The following is a 24,954-nucleotide window of genomic DNA, read 5'->3' on the forward strand; positions in this document are numbered from 1 at the left end:
CAGTGGAGGCTGCTGAGGGGAGGATGGCTCATAATAGCTAGAATGGAGAGTATGGAATAGCATCAAACACATGGATCAATGTGTTTGATACCATTCCACTCATACTGCTCCAGCCATTACCACGAGCCACCAGCCTCCTGTGGTACTGCTACAATTTGTGGTACCATTTCCCATTTCTAACCTCTCTCCAAGAGAGCCAACAAAGGGTGGCATCGCGAGACTTGGTATCCCTTGGTGACGGTATACTGGCTTTCATGGATAGAGCAGAGAAACAGAAGGTAACCAAAAACTCTGATTATCTTTCACACTACATTCTGTACAGAATTGGTATTTCATGCATTTCTCCTTTTATGCTAGTTTTGCTCATGTATCCAACTTTTATGGCAACGCTAGCTAGCTAACGTTAGCTCGCTAACAGGGTTTATTTAAATGTAATTCCTGTGGCCTTGTCAACAAGTACTGCCAACAACTCAAGCCACAACTTACATTAGCTAACTGGCTAGCTAGCTATCCAACGTGCCCAGCTATTTTGCATGTAGCCTACTACATTCCTTAACAGTAATGTTACATTTGGATAGTTTGCATGTTGTCAAGTCATTAAGTGATTTGTCGCATCTTCAGACTAAGCTCTTAACTAACCAGCCCTATGACGAGAGCCTGGAGGTGAACGACTACGAGGAAATCGCTAGTGTGTACACGCCGACTCCTCGAAGACCAGGTACTAAAAGTGTAATTCATGCAATTCAGAAGCAAATTGCGTGATGCTATTTATTAGACCCTAACCCCGATATATCTGGACCTTTTATTATGCCACAGTCAGGTGGTAGTGCACTCTCACCATAAGCACAGGGTTGCTGCTGGTTCAACCCCTGCTGCGACTGTACCCCCTCATCGCTAACAACATCTCAACTTTCTCCCCTTTACAAGTCTCAAGGAAAAAGAACAGACCGCTGTATGAAATGGCGAACAACAGCAGTGATGAATTTGACGAAGATGTAAAGGTGATTATGTAAGGGACAATCAACAAGGGGCTACGCGTTCTATGGAAAATAATGGATGACGTGGAAGGTGTGTTCCATGACGCGCAAGCAGAGTGGAACTGACCTCCCACGCAGTAACATTATATTCTGGAGAACGCATAGAGCCCCGAGTTGATTATCCCATTTATGCTATGGCTATAATTTAACACATTTGCTGCACGAAATGTGTTCAACAGCCACTGAATTAGCTAGCAAGTTTACTAGATAGCTACAGTAGTTGCCCTGGTAACCAAACAAACAGACGTGTTAGTTTAGCTAACCAAACCATCAAATAAAATGTTATTGGTCACACACGTATTTAGCATATGTTATTGCGGGTGTAGCGAAATGCGTGTCTTCCTAGCTCCAACAGTGCAGTAGTATCTAACAATCCACAATAACACACAAATCTAAAAGTAAAATAATGTAATTAAGAAATATATAAATATTGGGACAAGCAATGTTGGAGTGGCATTGACTAAAATACAGTAGAATATATAGGCGGTGCTTTACCTAGCAGAGAATTGTAGATGACCTGGAGCCAGTGGGTTTGGCACGAGTATGAAGCGAGGGCCAGCCAATGAGAGAGTACAGGTCGCACTGGTGGGTAGTATATGGGGCTTTGGTGACAAAACGGATGGCACTGTGATAGACTGCATCCAATTTGTTGAGTAGAGTGTTGGAGGGTATTTTGTTGATGACATCGCCGAAGTCGAGGATCGGTAGGATGGTCAGTTTTATGAGGGTATGTTTGGCAGCATGAGTGAAGGATGCTTTATTGATGTCCTTGATGATCTTTTTGGCCTTCCTGTGACATCGGGTGCTGTAGGTGTCCTGGAGAGCAGGCGGTGTGCCCCCGGTGATGCGTTGGGCAGACTGCACCACCTTCTGGAGAGCCCATTGGTCCTAGCTTGCTATTATGAAAATCAAATTCAACAATGTTTTCAATTTGACTTTTGCTTTCAAAGGCAGCTCAAACATACAGTACCAGTCAAAAGTTTGGACACACCTACTCATTCGAGGGTTTTTCTTTATTTTGACTATTTTCGACATTGTAAACTCAGCAAAAAAATAAACGTCCTCTCACTGTCAACTGCGTTTATTTTCATCAAACTTAACACGTATGAACATAAAAAGATTCAACAACTGAGATGTAAACTGAACATGTTCCACAGACATGTGACTAACAGACATTGAATAATATGTCCCTGAACAAAGGGGGGGTCAAAAGTAACCGTCAGCATCTGGTGTGGGCACCAGCTGCATTAAGTACTGCAGTGCATCTCCTCCTCATGGACTGCAACAGATTTGCCAGTTCTTGCTGTGAAATGTTAGCCCACTCTTCCACCAAGGCACCTGCAAGTTCCCAGACATTTCTGGGGGTGAATGGCCCTAGCCCTCACCCTCCGATCCAACAGGTCCCAGACGAGCTCAATGGGATTGAGCACGTGGCAGAACACTGACATTCCTGTCTTGCAGGAAATCACACACAGAATGAGCAGTAGAGCTGGTGGCATTGTAAGGCTGGAGGGTCATGTCAGGATGAGCCTGCAGGAAAGGTACCACATGAGGGAGGAGGATGTCTTCCCTGTAATGCACAGCGTTGAGACTGAACTTGTTGTCATTGCAGGCAGTCTGATGATGCTGTGACACACCGCCCCAGACCATGACGGAACCTCCACCTCCAAATCGATCCCGCTAAAGAGTACAGGCCTCGGTGTAACACTCATTCCTTCGACGATAAACGCGAATCCGACCATCACCCCTGGTGAGGCAAAACCGTGACTCGTCAGTGAAGAGCACTTTTTGCCAGTCCTTTCTGGTCCAGCGACGGTGGGTTTGTGCTCATAGGCGATGTTGTTGCCGGGGATGTCTGGTGAGGACCTGCCTTACAACAAGCCTACAATCCCTCAGTCCAGCCTCTCTCAGCCTATTGCGGACAGCCTTCAGTCTTGAAGGAGTTCCCACATATGCTGAGCACTTGTTGGCTGCTTTTCGTCCACACTGTGGTTCAACTCATCCCAAACCATCTCAATTGGGTTGAGGTCGGTTGATTGTGGAGGCCAGATCATCTGATGCAGCACTCCATCACTCTCCTTCTTGTGCAAATAGCCCTTACACTGTCTGGAGGTGTGTTGGGTCATTGTCCTGTTGAAAAACAAATGATAGTCCCACTAAACATCTCTGCAGAAGGCTGTGTGCCTTCAATTCTAAATAAATCACTGACAGTGCCACCAGCAAAGCACCCCCACACCATCACAACCCCTCCTCCATGCTTCACGGTGGGAACCACACTTGCGGAGATCATCCATTCACCTACTCTGCTTCTCGCAAAGACACGGTGGTTGGAACCAAAAATCCCAAATTTGGATTCATCAGAACAAAGGACAGATTTCCACCGGTCTATTGTCCATTGCTCGTGTTTCTTGACCCATGCAAGTCTCTTCTTATTGGTGTCCTTTAATAGTTGTTTCTTTGCAGCAATTTGACCATGAATACCTGATTCACGTAGTCTCTTCTGAACAGTTGATGTTGAGATGTCTGTTACTTGATCTCTGTGAAGCATTTATTTGGGTTGCGATTTCTGAGGCTGGTAATTGTAATGAACTTATCCTCTGCAGCAGAGGTAACTCTGGGTCTTCCTTTCCTGTGGCAGTCCTCTTGAGAGCCAGTTTCATCATAGCGCTTGATGCATTTTGCGACTGCACTTAAAGAAACTTTCAAAGTTCTTGAAATTTCCCACATTGACTGACCTTCATGTCTTGAAGTAATAATGGACTGTCATTTCTCTTTGCTTATTTGAGCTATTCTTGCCATACTATGTACTTGGTCTTTTACCAAATAGCCCTATCTTCTGTATACCACCCCTATCTTGTCAAATCAAATTGTATTTGTCACATGTGCTTAATACAACAGGTGTAGACCTTACAGTGAAATGCTTACTTACAAGCCCTTAACCAACAATGCAGTTAACAAAATACATTTTAAAAAGTAAGAGATAAAAAACAAATAATTAAGGAGCAGCTGTAAATAACAATAGTGGGACTATATACAGGGGGTACCGGTTCAGAGTAAGGGTGTGGGGGCACTGGTGTTGAGGTAATTATGTATATGCAGGTAGGGTTATTGAAGTGGCTATGCATAGATAATATCTGAGTAGCAGCGGGTGGTGCAAATAGTGTGGGTAGCCATTTGATTAGCTGTTTATGAGTCTTATGGTAGAAGCTGTTTAGAAACCTCTATGACTAGGGTGGCTGGAGTCTTTTGACAATTTTTAGGGACTTCTTCTGACACTGCCTGGTATAGAGGTCCTGGATGGCAGGAAGCTTGACCCCGGTGATGTACTGGGCCGTACGCACTACCCTATGTAGTACCTTGAGGTCGGAGGCCAAGCAGTTGCCATACCAGGAAGTGATGCAACTAGTCAGGATGCTCTCGATGGTGCAGCTGTAAAACCTTTTGAAGATCTGAGGACCCATGCCAAGTCTTTTCAGTCTCCTGAAGGGGAATAGGTTTTGTCATGCCCTCTTTATGACTCTCTTGATGTTCTTGGACCTTGTTAGCTTGTTGGTGATGTGGATGCCAAGGAACTTGAAGCTCTCAACCTGCTCCACTACAACCCTGTCGATGAGAATGGGGCGTGCTCGGTCTGCCTTTTCCTGTTGTTCACATCATCTCCTTTGTCTTGAACACATTGAGGGAGAGGTTGTTGTCCTTGCACCACATGGTCAGGTCTCTAACCTCCTCGCTATAGGCTGTCTCACCGTTGTCGGTGATCAGGCCTACCACTGTTGTCATCAGCAAAAATAATGATGGTGTTGGAGTTGTGTCTGGCCGTGCAGTTATGAGTGAACTGGGAGTACAGGAGGGGACTGAGCACGCACCCCTGAGGGGACCCCGTGTTGAGGATCAGCGTGGCCGATGTGTTGTTACCTCCCCTTACCACCTGGGGGGGGCGGCCCGTCAGGAAGTCTAGGATCCAGTTGCAGAGAGAGGTGTTTAGTCCCAGGGTCCTTAGCTTAGTGATGAGCTTTGAGGGCACTATGGTGTTGAACGCTCAGCTGTAGTCAATGAATAGCATTCTCACATAGCTGTTCCTTTTGTCTAAGTGGGATAGGGCAGTGTGGAGTTCAGTAGAGATTGCATCATCTGTGGATTTGTTGGTGCGGTATGCAAATTGGAGTGTGCCAAGGGTTTCTGGGATAATGATGTTGATGTGAGCCATGACCAGCCTTTCAAAGCATTTCATGGCTACAGATTTGAGTGTTACGGGTCTGTAGTCATTTAGGCAGGTTACCTGTGCCTTGGGCACAGGGACTATGGTGGTCTACAGACTCGGGGGCCAGACGGATAAGGAGAGTTTGAACATGTCAGTGAAGACACTTGCAAGTTTGTCAGCGCATGCTCAGAGTAGACATCCTGGTAATCCGTCTGGCCCTGCGGCCTTGTGAATGTTGACCTGTTTTAAGGTCTTACTCACATCGGCTGCGGAGAGCGTGATCACACAGTCATCCGGACCAGCTGATGCTCTCATGCATGTTTCAGTGTTACTTGCCTCGAAGCGAGGATAGAAGTGATTTAGCTCGTCTGGTAGGCTCGTGTCACTGTGCAGCTCTCGGTTGTGCTTTCGTTTGGAGTCTGTAATATTTTGCAAGCCCTGGCACATCCGACGAGCTTCTGAGCCGGTGTAGTACGATTCACAACACAACTGATTGGCTCAAACGCATTAAGAAGCAAGAAATTCCACAAATGACCTTTTACAGGCATACCTGTTACTTAAAATGCATTCCAGGTGGCTACCTCTTGAAGCTGATTGAGAGAATGCCAAGAGTGTGCAAGCTATCATCAAGGTAAAGGGTGGCTACTTTGAAGATTCTCAAATATAAAATGTATTTTGTTTTGTTTAACACTCTTTTGGATACTACATAATAATTCCATGTGTTATTTCATAGTTTTGATTACTTCACTATTATTCTACAATGTAGAAAATAGTAAAAATAAAGAAAAACCCTGGAAAGAGTTGGTGTGTCAACTTTTGACTGGTACTGTAGAACATGTAAGACTGAACTATAGTCATTGAATTCTACCATGCTGATTATATACTGTGAGTGAGAGACAATGATGCATTTGCTAGAATGCCCTTCAAGACAATCAGAAACTAGTATTCAACAATGCCATGGTATAAGAATTGTTATAAACTGGGTGGTTCGAGCCCTGAAAGCTGATTGGCTGAAAGCTGTGGTATATCAGACCGTATACCACAGGTATGACAAAACATTTTTTTTTTTACTGTTCTAATTATGTTGGTAACCAGTTTATTATAGCAATACGGCACCTATGGAGGTTGATGGTATATGGCCAATATACCAAGGCTAAGGACTGTATCCAGTTACTCTGCATTGCACATAAGAACAGCCCTTAGCTGTGATATATTGGCCATATATCACACCCGCTCGATCCTTACTGCTTAAATATATCATGAATTGGACTGGTGGTGACAGACCAAGTATATTAGCTAGCTAGAGGTATCTATTCCAACACATTCAGATATTTTAAGACGATCTTTTGTGTTCTACCAACGACAGCCAAAAAAGAAGGAGCAAAGGAACGGCCAGCCTGGCATGAGTGAGAATGAGGAAGAAGAGGAGGAGGAAGATGATGATTCGGATGAGACGGAGTCTGATGAAGAGGAGGGTGAGCCGGGATCCGCCCCGGAAGGGTGAGTGCAGTCAAATCTCAGTGCACACACTGAGTAGGTTATAGACACATATACCGATCCCGTCATGAAAAGTTATGCGCGCAGTTCCGAATCAGAATCTGGTTTGTTTACATGGAAGTGAGTATGATCACATTCGACTTTAGATGCAGCTCATGCAAGTCAGCAAACAAGTAATCAGATGGTTATCGAGGATTGGTTACCTAATAAGCTTGCAAGCCAGCGAGGCAAGAATAAATGATCACAAATAGAACCGGACGAATAATAAATATACTGAGCAAAAATATAAACGCAACATGTAAAGTGTTGGTTTCATGAGCTGAAATAAAATATCCCCGAAATCTTCCATATGCACAAAAAGCGTTCTTCTCTCAAATTGTGTTCACAGATTTGTTTACATCCCTGTTAGTGATAATTTCTCATTTGCCATGATAATCCATCCACCTGACATGACAGGTGTGGCATATCAAGAAGCTGATCAATGAAATTGTATTGGTCACATGCATGTGATTAGCAGATGTTATTGCGGGTGTAGAGAAATGCTTGTGCTTCTAGCTCCAACAGTGCAGTAATGTCTAACAAATTACACAACATATACCCAATACAGACAAGTATAAGTAGGAATGAATGAAGACTATATTTCTATACATACATACATGCATGCATGCACGCACGCACGCACACATGCACACACACACAGTTGAAGTCGGAAGTTTACATACTGTCGTGGAAATTTCCTCTATTTACCAAATCATGAGAGCAAACCACACACACGTCAGAGTTAGTTATCACAAAGTCCATTTTTAATTATATGAGCTCTATCACAACCCTGTGACTCTCAGATCAATTCAGTGTCTATCAATGAATTCTCTTGAGAGTCCCCTCCACATTTCAACTGAGATCCTTTATAGCAAAGACACACACAGGATAAGACAGCATCGGCATAATTCATCGTTCAGCTTTGTCTCCTTTCTCAAACTCAGAACCATAAACACCCTAGACCCACTCCAATTTGCTTACCGCCCAAATAGGTCCACAGACGATGCAATCTCAACCACACTGCACACTGCCCTAACCCATCTGGACAAGAGGAATACCTATGTGAGAATGCTGTTCATCGACTACAGCTTGGCATTCAACACCATAGTACCCTCCAAGCTCGTCATCAAGCTCGAGACTCTGGGTCTCGACCCCGCCCTGTGCAACTGGGTACCGGACTTCCTGACGGGCCGCCCCCAGGTGGTGAGGGTAGGCAACAACATCTCCTCCCCGCTGATCCTCAACACTGGGGCCCCACAAGGGTGCGTTCTGAGCCCTCTCCTGTACTCCCTGTTCACCCACGACTGCGTGGCCACGCACGCCTCCAACTCAATCATCAAGTTTGCGGACGACACAACAGTGGTAGGCTTGATTACCAACAACGACGAGACGGCCTACAGGGAGGAGGTGAGGGCCCTCGGAGTGTGGTGTCAGGAAAATAACCTCACACTCAACGTCAACAAAACTAAGGAGATGATTGTGGACTTCAGGAAATAGCAGAGGGAACACCCCCCTATCCACATCGATGGAACAGTAGTGGAGAGGGTAGCAAGTTTTAAGTTCCTCGGCATACACATCACAGACAAACTGAATTGGTCCACTCACACAGACAGCATCGTGAGGAAGGCTGCAGCGCCTCTTCAACCTCAGGAGGCACAATCGAGAGATGCACAATCGAGAGCATCCTGGCGGGCTGTATCACCGCCTGGTACGGCAACTGCTCCGCCCTCAACCGTAAGGCTCTCCAGAGGGTAGTGAGGTCTGCACAACGCATCACCGGGGGCAAACTACCTGCCCTCCAGGACACCTATACCACCCGATGTTACAGGAAGGCCATAAAGATCATCAAGGACATCAACCACCCGAGCCACTGCCTGTTCACCCCGCTATCATCCAGAAGGCGAGGTCAGTACAGGTGCATCAAAGCTGGGACCGAGAGACTGAAAAACAGCTTCTATCTCAAGGCCATCATACTGTTAAACAGCCACCACTAACATTGAGTGGCTGCTGCCAACACACTGACACTGACACTGACTCAACTCCAGCCACTTTAATAATGGGAATTGATGGGAAATGATGTAAATATATCACTAGCCACTTTAAACAATGCTACCCTATATAATGTTACTTACCCTACATTATTCATCTCATATGCATACGTATATACTGTACTCTATATCATCGACTGCATCCTTATGTAATACATGTATCACTAGCCACTTTAACTATGCCACTTTGTTTACGTACTCATCTCATATGTATATACTGTACTCGATACCATCTACTGTATCTTGCCTATGCTGCTCTGTACCATCACTCATTCATATATCCTTATGTACATATTCTTTATCCCCTTACACTGTGTATAAGACAGTAGTTTTGGAATTGTTAGTTAGATTACTTGTTGGTTATTACTGCATTGTCGGAACTAGAAGCACAAGCATTTCGCTACACTCGCATTAACATCTGCTAACCATGTGTATGTGACAAATAAAATTTGATTTGATTTGATAAACCAATCCTCCATATCAACAGGCATATATCAAATCCATCCTATCTTGACAAGATCACAGAGACACACTGACTGGCACACAGACATTGTGGAGCCAAGAGATACACGCTTGACCTCTCCCCTCTCTCCGGCCCAAACAACTTAGTCTTGACATAGAACAGATACTGCAACCTCGCCACAGTATTATACAAAAATAACATTCTGATGAGAAGTAACTTACAAACATATGATGAACACTAAAACATCCTACCTATGTTTACCAACCAATTCTGATTATTCCCCAACAATACGCCTTAGCCAAATACATTTAAACTCAGTTTTTCACAATTCCTGACATTTAATCCTAGTAAAAATTTCCTGTCTTGGGTCAGTTAGTATCACCACTTTATTTTAAGAATATGAAATGTCAGAATAATATTAGAGAAGGATTTATTTCACCTTTTATTTTTTTCATCACATTCCCAGTGGGTCAGAGTTTTGCATATACTCAATTAGTATTTGGTAGCATTGCCTTTAAATTGTTTAACTTGGGTCAAACGTGTTTTCATGGTCACTCACTGCTAGGTTTGTCATAGTCCCAACATCAGTGTATACTGTAGCTAGCTATCTGCTACAAAGCTTTTTGTTGCGAGTATGCATGCGCATCACTCAAATGTGAAAAAATGGCTCTATGTACAGAACTCTGTACACACACACACACCAGGGTTTCCATTAGGAAAATGTGGCGCAGGACATTTGACTGGCAGCATTTACATTTTTTCCACGCATTTAAGAAATTTACCAGATCCATATACATTGGTTGCGCAACCGGTTTAGGGCGTCCAGCCAAGGTACTCAGAAGGCCAGAAATCACATTTAGTTTATGGTAATTAATCTTAACAAAACATGCAACACCAATGCAATGTCATTCTTGCCGATGAGCATTTTGAGGATGTTAGAATACAAAGGCTGTGCGTGCATTAGGTTAGAGGAAGCTAGTCTTTCCCTAAAGTAAATGGATTTAAATTGCCAAATGTATATAGCTTACTCCTGTCTATACTGAAACAAGTAAAATCATTCAAAATGTGTTACTACACCAAAAAGCTGTGGTTTGTTTTAAATCGCATAGCCTACAGTCGGAAGGGCCTGCAATTTGTGCAGAGCGAGTGTCAAATATCAAATAAATGATTGTTTAGTTTCAACTATTAGTGAAAATCAGAGACCCAGCCAGGCATATCGCAATAGTTAAAAATAAAAAAAAATCACAGAAAAGCAGTTTGGAAAGCAAAATGTCTATTGCTGTAGGCCTAAATGGAAGACAATGAAAATACTTCAATCTGTCTTTTAATTATGACAATTCTCAACTTAATTGAGCAAAAGGCTATCTTATTGGCACCAGCGCAGAGAACACCGGCCATATCCACGGTGAGTGTGGATATTCACTGTCTTTATCATTGGGTCAGTGCCACTTTCGTGTGTTTTTGGACAATAATTCTTCTTCCTCCAGGTTAGATGGAGGTCATTGTATTTGTTTCTCCCCTTTACATAGGCCCAGAGTAGGCTACCTTGTCATTTTTGCAGTGGTGTAAAATACTTAGGTAAAAATAAAGTACTGCTGAAGTAGTTTTTTGGGGTAACTTTTACTTTTACTCCACTACATTCCTAAGGAAAATAATGTACATTTTCCCTGACACCCAAAAGTAGTCATTACATTTTGAATGCTTAACAGGACATGAAAATGGTTAAATTCACAGACTTATCAAGAGAACATCCCTGGCCATCCCTACTACCTCTGATCTGGCGAACTCACTAAATATGTGCTTCATTTGTAAATTATGTCTTAATGTTGGAGTGTGCCCTTGATTATCAGTAAATCAACATTAAAAAAAAATGTAAAAAGGAAATTGTCCTGCTTTGGATTGCCGAATAGAAGTCATTTGAAATGATTTATACTTTTACTTTTGATACTTAAGTTCATTGGATCCAAAGTAGACGGACCCACAAAATGTTTTGATTCCAGAGTTTAGAGCCTCAAACTTGGCATGAACATCTTTGAGTTGTCAAATGAAGGTCTTATATGCTCATCATAACTGTGTTCATTTTGTGAGCAGGCAGCCAGAGTCAGAGATAGTTGAGTATCTTAAAACACATTGGAGGAGAAGGTCTGTTTGGAGGGACTTTGGATCTTCTCCTATGTGGGTTAAGAAGGAGGTGAGGAGAGAGGTCTTTGAGTTGTCACATGAAGGTCCTATATGCTCATAATAATAACCATGTACATTTTGTGAGCAGACAGCCAGGGCCAGAGATGGTTAAGTATCTCGATAGGGAGAAGACAACAGAAGATGATCCGAGCTATACATGCAGGTCAGTTTTAGAATTGAACAAGAGGCAGTTCTATTGAGGCCAGGTGTAGGGAAAAGTCATATTTTCTAATAGGAACAAATCTGAATGGAGGATAATTTCACAAAATGCTTTATGCAGCTACAGTGTCTTCAGAAAGTATTCATACCCCTTGACTTATTCCACATTTTGTTGTGTTCCAAATGGATTAAATAGATTTGTTTTTCTCACCCATCTACACACAATGCCGCATAATGACAAAGTGAGAACATGTTTTTAGAAATTGTTGCAAATGTATTGAAAATTGAATACAGATCTCATTTACATAAGTATTTACACCCCTGAGTCAATACTTTATAGAAGCAACTTTGGCAGCGTTTACAGCTGTGAGTCTTTCTGGGTAGGTCTCTTAAGAGCTTTTCACATCTGGTTTGTGCAATATTTGCCCATTTTATTATTTTCAAAGTTCTTCAAGCTCTGTCATATTGGTTGTCGATCATTGTTAGACAACCATTTTCAGGTCTTAGATTTAAGTCAAAACTGTAACTCGGCCACTCAAGAACATTCACTGTCTTCTTGGTAAGAAACTCCATTGTAGATTTGGCCTTGTGTTTTAGGTTATTGTCCTGCTGAAAGGTGAATTCATCTCAGTGTCTGGTGGAAATCAGACTGAACCAGGTTTTCCTCTAGGATTTTGCCATTGCTTTGTTCCATTCTGTGAATTCTTTTTTTTTATCCTGAAAACCTCCCTCAGTCCTGTATTCAACATTTATCACAAAGATTGTTTCATCCATACACACTTACTGTGCCGTGAAAAAGTATCTGCCCCTTAATGATTTTTTTCTATTTTTGTATATTTTTGACACTGAATGTTATCAGTTCTTCAACCTAAACCTAAAATTAGATCAAGGGAAGCTGAGTGAATAAATATCAAATCATTTGTCATACTTATTTCACTTATTTAATAAACAAAGTTACGCAACACCTAATGCCCCTATCTGAAAAAAGAATTGCCCCCTAACACTCAATAACTGGTTGTGCCACCTTTTATCTGCAATGACAGCAACCAAACGCTTCCTGTAGTTGTTTTTCAGTGTCACATCTCTTTGAAGGAATTCTATCCCACTTTTCTATGCATAACTGCTTTAACTTAGTGACATTTGTGGGTTTTGGAGCATGAACTGCTTGTTTCAGGTCCCGCCACCTAAATTGGGTTTAGGTCTGGTTTTGACTAGGCCATTCGAAAACTTTACATTTGTTGCAGCCATTCTTTGTTTCAAACCTTCTGATGTGGGCAAAAAGGTGTGATGGGTCCGCACTAGACTTGTTTGTGTTTTGGATCATTGTCTTGCTGCATGAACCATCTGTACTTCAACTTCAGCTCACGAACGGATGGCCTGACGGTTACATGCACACAATAATACGATTTTAATATAATAGTTTGTTTAAAACGTTTACATGCTTTGCAAGAAGAATGATTTCCCTAATAAGCCTGTTTACATGGACACATCTGAAATCAGTCTACCTTGCAGAAAATCGTCAATCAAAATAAACGTTCCACCACAGCGACCATGTTATTGTTGTGATTCCTATTTGAGTTCGGACATTTGTAAGTTTGTGTGGGAAAACAATTTTTAAGATGCATACTTTTAGTTTTTCCAAAACAAATTTTGACTTCGGCAAAAAAGGAAGCTTGAGCTGCTAGTGCTAGCACATGCACAGATCTAATACACCACTGTAATTCTAATTTAAGGCATTAACATGTCCTGATAATTTGAACGATTGCTCAGAAAACCTGTTGTTTTAATCGGCATATTCTTACTTCGATTATGACCGTACACTGATTTAAGATAAGCAGAGTAAGGTGTTTACATGACTAATGCCGTATTCGGCTTAATGCCATAATCCATTTAATATCGAATTATTAGTGTGCATGTAAACGTACTAATAGAGGGCAGTATCCATAGTTCCTTCAATGATGGCAAGTGCTCCAGGTCCTAAGGCACCAAACACTGCATTCCACAGGAAGAACCTCATACCAACTGTTCAGCATGATGGTGGTAGTGTGACGGTTTGGGTATGTTTTGCTGCCTCAGGACCTGGATAACTTGCCATCATTGAAGGAACCATAATTCTGCTCTGTATCAGATAATTCTACAGGAGAATGAAAGGCCATCTGCCTGTGAGCTGAAGCACAACTGGGTCATGCAGAAAGATGATAATCTAAAACACACAAGCAAGTCTACATCAGAATGGCTGAAAAGCAACAGCAAAAAAATTGTTTACGACTGGCTTAGTCAAAGTCCAGACCTAAACCTGATTGAGATGTTGTGGTAGGACCTGAAACAAACAGTTCATTCTCGAAAACCAACTATTGCCGCTGGGTTAAAGCATTTCTGCATGGAAAAGTGGGACAAAATTCCTTCAGTGATGTGAGAGACCAATCAACAACTACAGGAAGCATTTGGTTGCGGTCATTGCAGCTAAAGGTGACAGTTACTTTTTCACACAGGGGCATTGGGTTTTGAATAATGTTGTTAATTAAATCATTTAAATAAGTATCAACATTTTGTGTTATTTGTTCACTCAGGTTCCCTTGATCTAATATTAGGTTTTGGTTGATCTGATAACATTCAGTTTAAAAATATGCAAATTTAGAGAAAATCAGAAAAGGGACAAGTACTTTTTCACAGCACTGTAGTTAATTTTAATTGTAAACAGACGAACATCCCAAATTTGACGCTTTTCTTTGCAGGGCATATGACCCGGCAGACTACGACCACCTTCCTGTCACTGCAGAGATCAAAGAGCTGTTTCAGTACATTACCCGGTGAGTGGCGCCTGCAGCTCCGCTACAGAGCTGTGTGTGTTTATTTAAAGCTGAACAAGCTGAATATGCCACTTATTGACATTTCTACACAGGCTGAAAAACAGCCCTTGCTCCAAGCCACAATTCTGCTGAATTATTATACACTGCTCAACATAATAAAGGGAACACTTAAACAACACAATGTAACTCTAAGTCAATCACACTTCTGTGAAATCAAACTGTCCACTTAGGAAGCAACACTGATTGACAATAAATTTCACATGCTGTTGTGCAAATGGAATAGACAACAGGTGGAAATTATAGGCAATTAGCAAGACACCCCCAATAAAGGAGTGGTTCTGCAGGTGGTGACCACAGACCACTTCAGTTCCTATGCTTCCTGGCTGATGTTTTGGTCACTTTTGAATGCTGGCGGTGCTTTCACTCTAGTGGTAGCATGAGACGGAGTCTAGTGCAGCTCATCCAGGATGGCACATCAATGCGAGCTGTGGCAAGAAGGTTTTCTGTGTCTGTCAGCGTAGTGTCCAGAGCATGGAGGCGCTACCAGGAGACAGGCCAGTACATCAGGAGACGTGGAGGAGGCCGTAGGAGGCCAACAACCCAGCAGCAGGACCGCTACCTCCGCCTTTGTGCAAGGAGGAGCAGGAGGAGCACTGCCAGAGCCCTGCAAAATGACCTCCAGCAGGCCACAAATGTGCATGTGTCTGCTCAAACGGTCAGAAACAGACTCCATGAGGGTGGTATGAGGGCCCGACGTCCACAGGTGGGGGTTGTGCTTACAGCCCAACGCCGTGCAGGACGTTTGGCATTTGCCAGAGAACACCAAGATTGGCAAATTCGCCACTGGCGCCCTGTGCTCTTCACAGATGAAAGCAGGTTCACACTAAGCACATGTGACAGACGTGACAGAGTCTGAAGACGCGGTGGAGAACGTTCTGCTGCCTGCAACATCCTCCAGCATGAGCGGTTTGGCGGTGGGTCAGTCATGGTGTGGGGTGGCATTTCTTTGGGGGACCGCACAGCCCTCCATGTGCTCGCCAGAGGTAGCCTGACTGCCATTAGGTACCGAGATGAGATCCTCAGACCCCTTGTGAGACCATATGCTGGTGCGGTTGGCCCTGGGTTCTTCCTAATGCAAGACATTGCTAGACCTCATGTGGCTGGAGTGTGTCAGCAGTTCCTGCAAGAGGAAGGCATTGATGCTATGGACTGGCCCGCCCGTTCCCCAGACCTGAATCCAATTGAGCACATCTGGGACATCATGTCTCGCTCCATCCACCATTGCCACGTTGCACCACAGACTGTCCAGGAGTTGGCGGATGCTTTAGTCCAGGTCTGGGAGGAGATCCCTCAGGAGACCATCTGCCACCTCATTAGGAGCATGCCCAGGCGTTGTATGGAGGTCATACACACACTACTGAGCCTCATTTTAAGGACATTACATCAAAGTTGGATCAGCCTGTAGTGTGGTTTTCCACTTTAATTTTGAGTGTGACTCCAAATCCAGACCTCCATGGGTTGATAAATGTGATTTCCATTGATAATTTTTGTGATTTTGTTGTCAGCACATTCAACTATGTAAAGAAAAAAGTATTTAATAAGAATATTTCATTCAGATCTAGGATGTTATTTTAGTGTTCCCTTTATTTTTTTGAGCAGTGTGTGTGTGTGTATGTATGTATATATATATATATATTTTTTTTTTATATATATATTTTTAGCAACATTGTTTGTGAATGCAGGTATACTCCTCAGACCATTGAACTAGACCACAAGCTTAAACCCTTTATACCCGACTTCATCCCAGCAGTGGGAGACATCGATGCCTTCCTTAAAGTGAGCATTACCAAGCAAACACATTTTTTCTTAGCTTCACATTTATTTTATGGTGCCAATTCTTTTCTTCCCTGCTTGATGGAATCACGTTGGTGAAATGTCCAATTTTGTGTAAACTTAGTTTTCTAATCCAGTCATGTAATGATCAGTGGTTACATCAAAAGATGCAGGGAGGAAGGTGGAATGTAATAATAAGTTCTCCGAGCTGGGCTACTGTCATTGACTTTGTTCCATTGTAACCTCAGGTCCCACGTCCTGATGGCAAAGCAGACAACCTGGGGCTATTGGTCCTGGATGAGCCCTGCACCAAGCAGTCAGACCCCACTGTTCTGTCACTGTGGCTCTCTGAGAACAGTAAGCAGCACAACATTGCTGTAAGTACAACAAGTATATCACAGTGCGGTTTATAAATCCCCCACAGTCGGGCACAATTTACATCAGACTGTGCACATAACTATGGGTACTGCTTTCAGACAGACAGACACACACTGCAAATTCATTGATCCCTTCTCTCCGTGCGCTGCACAGGAGGTGAAAGTGAAAAGTGTGGAGAACCCGGAGAAGAACCCCAAAGCCATTGAGAATTGGATCGAGAGCATCAGTGAGCTCCATCGCTCCAAACCCCCAGCCACCGTCCACTACACCAGGCAAATGTTTACTTTACCTCACAGTACTGGTGCTGCCCTAGCCTGGTCCCAGATCTGTTTGTGCTGTATAGCCAACGACCATAAGAATTGGCTATACAGCACAAATAGATCTGGGACTGGCTAGAACTGGTACTGATACTGTCACAGACTCTGACCATTATCTGATTCTAAGTCAGTTCTGTGATTTCTGTGAAGGTGAATAGACACTGGCTCTGTGCCAAATGTGCATACTACTAAGAAGGAAGGAATGTATGCATGTGGTGTGCTAGTATGGACTTTGGATGTATCCACTGATATGCATGAAACGATGGGTGTATTCTATTTTTCCAGGTCCATGCCAGACATTGATACTCTAATGCAGGAGTGGCCACCTGAATTTGAAGAGCTGCTGGGAAAGGTTAGTCACCAAACCTGAACTGAATCTGCTCATCTATCTATGGAACAATGGATATTTTAAACAGCAAGCAATTTGACCTGCTAGCTAGCTACTTCCTGTCTGTCATTTCCTGTTCGGCGTTGACTTGTCTAATTGCAGCCTTAATTGGACACATTGTGGCCACGGTTCATTTTCATACCCCACATTGGGATACTCAGATTTTATTTTATTGGTCGCGTACACATATTTTGCAGATGTTATCGCAGGTACAGTGGAATGCTTATGTTTCTAGCGCCAACAGTGCAGTATTACCGAACAATACAAAACAATACACACAAATCCAAGAAATAAAAATAAGGAAATTACGAAATCAGAACAAGCAATATCAGAGTCCGGAATATAGTGGTGGCAGGTAGTCTAGTGGTTAGAGCGTTGGACCAATAACCGAAAGGTTGCTGGATCGAATCCCCAAGCTGGCAAGGTAAAAATCAATCGTTCTGCCCCTGAACAAGGCAGTCGGCCTACCAGGGAACAGTGGGCTGTCATTGTAAATAAGAATGTGTTCTTAACTGACTTGCTATATAGATATGTATGAATGTATACTGAACAAAAATATAAACCCAACATGAGGGCTTTATTACAGACAGAAATACTCCTCAGCTTCATCAGCTGTTCGGGTGGCTGGTCTTAGACGATCCCACAGGTAAAGAAGCCAGATGTGCAGGTCCTGGACTGGCATGGTCTGCGGTTGTGAGGCCGGTTGGACGCACTGCCAAATTTTTGGCGAATTATGGTAGAGAAATTAACATTTAATCCTTTGGCAACAGCTCTGGTGGACATTCCTGCAGTCAGCATGCTAATTGCACTCTCCCTCGAAACATCTGTGGCATTGTGTTGTGTGACAAAAATGCACATTTTAGAGTGGCCATTTATTGTCCCCAGCACAAGGTGCACCTGTGTAATGATCATGCTGTTTAATTAGCTTCTTGATATGCCACACCTGTCAGATCAAATCAAATCAAATTTTATTTGTCACATACACATGGTTAGCAGATGTTAATGCGAGTGTAGCGAAATGCTTGTGCTTCTAGTTCCGACAATGCAGTAATAATCCAACAAGTAATCTAACTAACAATTAAAAAAAAAAAAAACTGTCTTATACACAGTGTAAGGGGATAAAGAACATGTACATAAAGATATATGAATGAGTGATGGTACAGAGCAGCTTAGGCAAGATACAGTAGATGGTATCGAGTACAGTATATACATATGAGATGAGTATGTAAACAAAGTGGCAGAGTTAAAGTGGCTAGTGATACATGTATTACATAAGGATGCAGTAGATGATATAGAGTACAGTATATACGTATACATATGAGATGAATAATGTAGGGTATGTAAACATTATATTAGGTAGCATTGTTTAAAGTGGCTAGTGATATATTTTACATTTCCCATCAATTCCCATTATTAAGTGGCTGGAGTTGAGTCAGTGTGTTGGCAGCAGCCACTCAATGTTAGTGGTGGCTGTTTAACAGTCTGATGGCCTTGAGATAGAAGCTGTTTTTCAGTCTCTCGGTCCCAGCTTTGATGCACCTGTACTGACCTCGCCTTCTGGATGATAGCGGGGTGAACAGGCAGTGGCTCGGGTGGTTGTTGTCCTTGATGATCTTTATGGCCTTCCTGTAACATCGGGTGGTGTAGGTGTCCTGGAGGGCAGGTAGTTTGCCCCCGGTGATGCGTTGTGCAGACCTCACTACCCTCTGTAGAGCCTTACGGTTGTGGGCGGAGCAGTTGCCGTACCAGGCGGTGATACAGCCCGCCAGGATGCTCTCGATTGTGCATCTGTAGAAGTTTGTGAGTGCTTTTGGTGACAAGCCGAATTTCTTCAGCCTCCTGAGGTTGAAGAGGCGCTGCTGCGCCTTCTTCACGATGCTGTCTGTGTGAGTGGACCAATTCAGTTTGTCTGTGATGTGTATGCCAAGGAACTTAAAACTTACTACCCTCTCCACTACTGTTCCATCGATGTGGATAGGGGTGTTCCCTCTGCTGTTTCCTGAAGTCCACAATCATCTCCTTAGTTTTGTTGACGTTGAGTGTGAGGTTATTTTCCTGACACCACACTCCGAGGGCCCTCACCTCCTCCCTGTAGGCCGTCTCGTCGTTGTTGGTAATCAAGCCTACCACTGTTGTGTCGTCCGCAAACTTGATGATTGAGTTGGAGGCGTGCGTGGCCACGCAGTCGTGGGTGAATAGGGAGTACAGGAGAGGGCTCAGAACGCACCCTTGTGGGGCCCCAGTGTTGAGGATCAGCGGGGTGGAGATGTTGTTGCCTACCCTCACCACCTGGGGGCGGCCCGTCAGGAAGTCCAGTACCCAGTTGCACAGGGCGGGGTCGAGACCCAGAGTCTCGAGCTTGATGACGAGCTTGGAGGGTACTATGGTGTTGAATGCCGAGCTGTAGTCGATGAACAGCATTCTCACATAGGTATTCCTATGTAGGTTATCTTGGCAAAGGAGAAATGCTCACTAACAGATGTAAAGAAATTGGTGCACAACATTTGAGAGAAATAAGCTTTTTGTAGGTATGGAACATTTCTGGGATATTTTATTTCGGCTCATGAAACCAACACTACATGTTGCGTTTTATATTTTTGTTCAGTATATATGTACACTGAGTGTACAAAACATTAGGAACCTTCCTAATATTGAGTTACACCCCCTTTGACCTCAGAACAGCCATGGACTCGGCAAGGTGTCTAAAGCGTTCCATATGGATGCTGATCCATGTTGACTCCAATGCTTCCCAGAGTTGTCTGGATGTCCTTTGGGAGGTGGACCATTCTTAAAAACATGGGAAACTGTTGTGCATGGAAAACCCCAGCAGCGTTGCAGTTCTTGACACACTCAAACCGGTGTCCCTGGCACCTACTACCATACCACGTTCAAAGTCACTTAAATCTTTTTTCTTATCCATTCAACCTCTGAACACACATACACAATCCATGCCTCAAGTGTCTCTCGACTTAAATATCCTTCTTTAACCTGTCTCCACTTCTTCATCTACACCGATTGAAGTGGATTTAACAAGTGACATCAATAAGGGATCATAGCTTCCACCTGGCTTCACCTGGTCAGTCTATGTCATGGAAAGTGCAGGTGTTCCTAATGTTTTGTACAGTGTATATGATGGTGTGTATAGACCGTATATGAAAAGAAATGTGTGTACAGCAGTAGCTATATAGGATGAGCGTTGACTAGAATAAAGTATGAATATGAAGTGGGTAAATCAGTTAACATTTTATTATCGTGACCAGCGTTCAATGGCTATGTATATAGGGCAGCAGTCTAACAATAAAGCTTTCTTATCAACGTCTGCTGTCCTTCATGAGTTGCTGTGTTCCCTTCCCTTTGCACAGAATGCAAAAGCCCAACCATTGTCAAAACTGTTTTCTGTTTTCTCCTCTACCTCAACCCTTTCTCGCCTTTTTCTAGGTTAGTCTACCAACGGCCGATATCAATTGTGATCTGACCGAGTACATTGAGGTCATATGTGGTGAGTTTTTCAAATTCTCTGCACACAATGCATTCAACAACGTCTGTCTGCTTGTGTAACACATTTGGATAAAATGGGGTGGGACAATCTGGACTCCTATGAAATGCCAATTTCAGTTTTTTTGTTGTGCCTTACTGAATACAACCCTTGTTTTTTTCCACTCAAAGGCATCCTCGACATCCCCATCTACAAGAGCCGGATTCACTCACTCCATGTGCTGTTCACTCTTTACTCTGAGTTCAAAAACTCACAGGTACCACAGTATTTACTTTCAGTTAGGCAGGGACCATTGGGATGACATTGTCATCATCCTTGCTGTGATTGTCATGTTCTTTCAATAGTTTTATTCTGACAAAATTGTTATAAAGCCAATTTTGCAGAACAGCACCATAAACAAACTATAAATAGCACAATTTGGTGAAATGTCCATAGTAATGTAACTTATTTAGCTATTTTTCAATGATGTTTAGTCCTCCCTTACTAAAAACATCTCCTTGTTTCAGCATTTCAAAGCCTTAGCGGAGGGTCAGAAGTCAGACACTCCGTCTGCTCCTCGCTCCACCACTGGAGAGCCAGAGACACTGGCCTTCGACTGAGGACAGACAACTGACTCCTGTTGAGTCAAGGACATGTTGCCTTCATTGTCCACCATCTGTGATTACTGTACTTTGTGGAAAGGAGGACAGAAGGATACATAGATGTATATAAATGTTTGTAAATATTTATACACTTAACTTTATACAAAGTGCTTTTCTAGGATAGACTTACTGTTATGTGGAAGAAATTGCATTGTTTTATATTTCAAGTAGTCTTTGGTGTGTTAAGTTTCATTAAGTACTTCCTATTATTAAATTAATTCATATGTTTACATGGTAGAACCTGTGTTTTATTATGTTTTCATTATCTGTGAATAATATGTTTATAGTAGTTTCACTCACTACTCTACATTCCACTTAGAAAGAAACATTCCAGCAAGGAGTTCTGAAGTTAAAAGTATGTCCATTGGTGGAAAATCTCACAATTTCCAAATAATAAAGTGTAAAGGACTGTTCAACACTCTAAAATGTAGAGGTGAAGGTCAACTGAAATGTGTGTCCTTATAAGCATGGCTTAACTCATTTTCCATACTCAGTATTTCATACGAGTATACTTGTTTATAATTAGCTACTTTAGGATTGTAGAACCAGTTTAAAATATAAACCATAAGTCCAATGTTCCAGCTCATAATAGTTTAACCCATGTATTATAATCACACATACAGTGGGGCAAAAAAAGTATTTAGTCAGCCACCAATTGTGCAAGTTCTCCCACTTAAAAAGATGAGAGGCCTGTAATTTTCATCATAGGTACACTTCAACTATGACAGACAAAATGAGGGGGGAAAAAAATCCTGAAAATCATATTGTAGGATTTTTAATGAATTTATTTGCAAATTATGGTGGAAAAAAACTTGTTATTGACCAAATACTTAATCTCAATACTTTGTTATATACCCTTTGTTGGCAATGACAGAGGTCAAACGTTTTCTGTAAGTCTTCACCGATACTGTCAGTGTAATTATTATTTTCACAATTTTTACAAATTAATAAAAAATGCATAGACAAGCCTAAATATGTTCAGGAGTAAAAATGGACTTAACAAGTCCCATAAATTGCATGGATTCACTCTGTGTACAATAATAGTGTTGAACACTATTTTTAAATGACTACCTATCTCTGTACCACACACATACAATTACCTGTAAGGTCCCTCAGTCAAGCAGTATATTTAAAAAGTTTCAACAACAAAGTCCAGGGAGGTTTTCTAATACCTTGAAAAGAAGGGCACCTATTGGTTAAAAAAAAATTGTAATAAAAAAGCAGACCTTGAATATCTCTTTGAGCATGGTGAAGTTATTAATTACACTTTTGAGGGTGTATATACTGTAAATACACCCAGTCACTACAAAGACACAGGTGGCCTTCCTAACTCAGTTGCCGGAGAGGAAGGAAACCAGAAAGAATTTTCACCATGAGGCCAGTTGTGACTTTATTACGTTTGCAATCGCAAACAATCTGCTTCGACCCCAACCAAGAATCATCAAAAGTCGTGCTATAAATTCTCGTACAAACCAAAGATTCCTAAATGCTCTTCCAGACTCCCTCCACCTACCCAAGGATGTTAGAGTACAAAAATTGGTTAACCACCTGAGGAACTAAATGTAACCTTGCGTAATTCCCTAGATGCAGTCGCACCGCTAAAAAAAGAAAACATTTGTCATAAGAAACTAGCTCCCTGGTACACCGATAATACCCAAGCCTTGAAGCAAGCTTCCAGATAATTGGAATGGAAATGGTGCCATACCAAAATGGAAGTCTTCTGACTAGCTTGAAAAGACAGTACTGTGCAATACCAAAGAGCCCTCACTGCTGCTCGATTATCCAATTTTCCGATCAACCTATATCTCTTGACACATTCATGAAAATAATCATGGCCTATAAACCTTCAAGCTGCATACTGGACCATATTCCAACTAAACTACTGAAAGAGCTGCTTCCTGTGCTTGGCCCTCCTATGTTGAACATAATAAACGGCTCACAATCCACCGGATGTGTACCAAACTCACTAAAAGTGGCAGGAATAAAGCCTCTCTTGAAAAATACAAAAATATTGGCCAATATCGAATCTCCAATTCCTCTCAAAAAATGTAGAAAAGGCTGTTGTCGCCGCCTTCCAAAATACAATGTATATGAAACTCTTCCGTTTGGTTTTTGACCCCATCATAGCACTGAGACTGCACTCGTGAAGGTGGTAAATGACCTTTTAATGGTGTCAGACCAAGGCTCTACATCTGTCCTCGTGCTCCTAGACCTTAGTGCTGCTTTTGACACTGTCGATCACCACATTCTTTTGGAGAGATTGAAACCCTAATTGGTCTACATGGACAAGTTCTGGCCTGATTTAGATCTTATCTGTCGGAAAGATATCAGTTTGTCTCTGGATGGTTTGCACTCTGACAAATCAATTGTACGTTTCTGTGTTCCTCAAGGTTCTGTTTTCGGACCACTATTGTTTTCACTATATATTTGACCTCTTGGTAATGTCATTCGGAAGCATAATGTTAACTTTCACTGCTATGCGGACGATACACAGCTGTACATTTTGATGGAACATGGTGAAGCCCCAAAATTGCCTACCCTGTGTTTCAGACAAGGAAGTGGGTGTAGGCAAGTGTTTTACTTTTAAACTCAGACAAAACAGAGATGCTAGTTCTAGGTCCCAAGAAGCATAGAGATCTTCTGTTAGATATGACAATTAATATTGATGGTTGCACTCTCATCTAAAATAAAACTGTGAAGGTCCTCGGCGTTACTCTTGACCCTGATCTCTCTTTTCAAATCAAGGCTATTTCAAGGAGTTTCTCCCATTTTTCTCTGCAGATCCTCTCAAGCTCTGACAGGTTGGAAGGGGAGCATTGCTGCACAGCTGTTTTCAGGTCTCTCCAGAAATGTTTGATCGTGTTCAAGTATGGGCTCTGGTTGGGCCTCTCAAGGGCATTCAGAGATTGTCCCGAAGCCACTCCTGCATTGTCTTGTCTGTGTGCTTAGGACTGTTGTCCTGTTGGAAGGTGAACCTTCGCCCCAGTCTGAGGTCCTGAGTTCTCTGGAGCATGTTTTCATCAAAGATCTCTCTGTACTTTGCTCCGTTAATCTTTCCCTCAATTCTGACTAGTCTCCCAGTTCCCGCCGCTGAAAAACCACAACATGATGCTGTCACCCATGCTTCACCATAGAGATGGTGCCAGGTTTCCTCCTGGCGTGACGCTTGGCATTCAGGCCAAAGAGTTCAATCTTGGTTTCATTAAACCAGAGAATCTTGTTTCTCATGGTCTGAGAGTCCTTTAGGTGCCTTTTGGCAAACTCCAAGCTGGCTGTCATGTGCCTTTTACTGAGAAGGGGCTTCTGTCTGGCCACTCTACCATAAAGGCCTGACAGTGTCTCCTGACCCCTCCTGTCTCAGCCTCCAGTATTTATGCTGCAGTAGTTTATGTGTCGGGGGGCTAGGGTCAGTTTGTTATATCTGGAGTACCTCTCCTGTCCTATTCGGTGTCCTGTGTGAATCTAA

The 24,954-nt window shown here is 42.6% G+C and overlaps 1 protein-coding gene across 2 annotated transcripts; it reads left to right on the forward strand.

Moving 5' to 3' along the window:
• The first annotated feature begins 148 nt into the window (after positions 1-148).
• On the forward strand, positions 149-21,718 carry ift46 (intraflagellar transport 46 homolog (Chlamydomonas)). Of its 2 annotated transcripts, XM_042326929.1 has the most exons (13): positions 149-278; positions 622-718; positions 928-1,001; positions 6,605-6,738; positions 11,555-11,629; positions 14,361-14,435; positions 16,178-16,271; positions 16,517-16,645; positions 16,800-16,918; positions 17,249-17,315; positions 20,790-20,850; positions 21,018-21,103; positions 21,354-21,718. In XM_042326929.1, exons 1-13 carry the CDS (start codon positions 255-257, stop codon positions 21,444-21,446), a joined length of 1,128 nt encoding a protein of 375 aa, XP_042182863.1. In that variant the 5' UTR covers positions 149-254; the 3' UTR covers positions 21,447-21,718. The 2 variants fall into 2 exon arrangements, with proteins under 2 accessions (XP_042182863.1, XP_024287815.1); XM_024432047.2 differs by lacking the exon at positions 11,555-11,629 and having other exon boundaries at positions 162-278.
• The last annotated feature ends 3,236 nt before the right edge of the window (positions 21,719-24,954 follow it).

The sequence above is a fragment of the Oncorhynchus tshawytscha genome, linkage group LG09 (genome assembly GCF_018296145.1).
Source record: "Oncorhynchus tshawytscha isolate Ot180627B linkage group LG09, Otsh_v2.0, whole genome shotgun sequence".
NCBI classification, from domain to species: domain Eukaryota; kingdom Metazoa; phylum Chordata; class Actinopteri; order Salmoniformes; family Salmonidae; genus Oncorhynchus; species Oncorhynchus tshawytscha.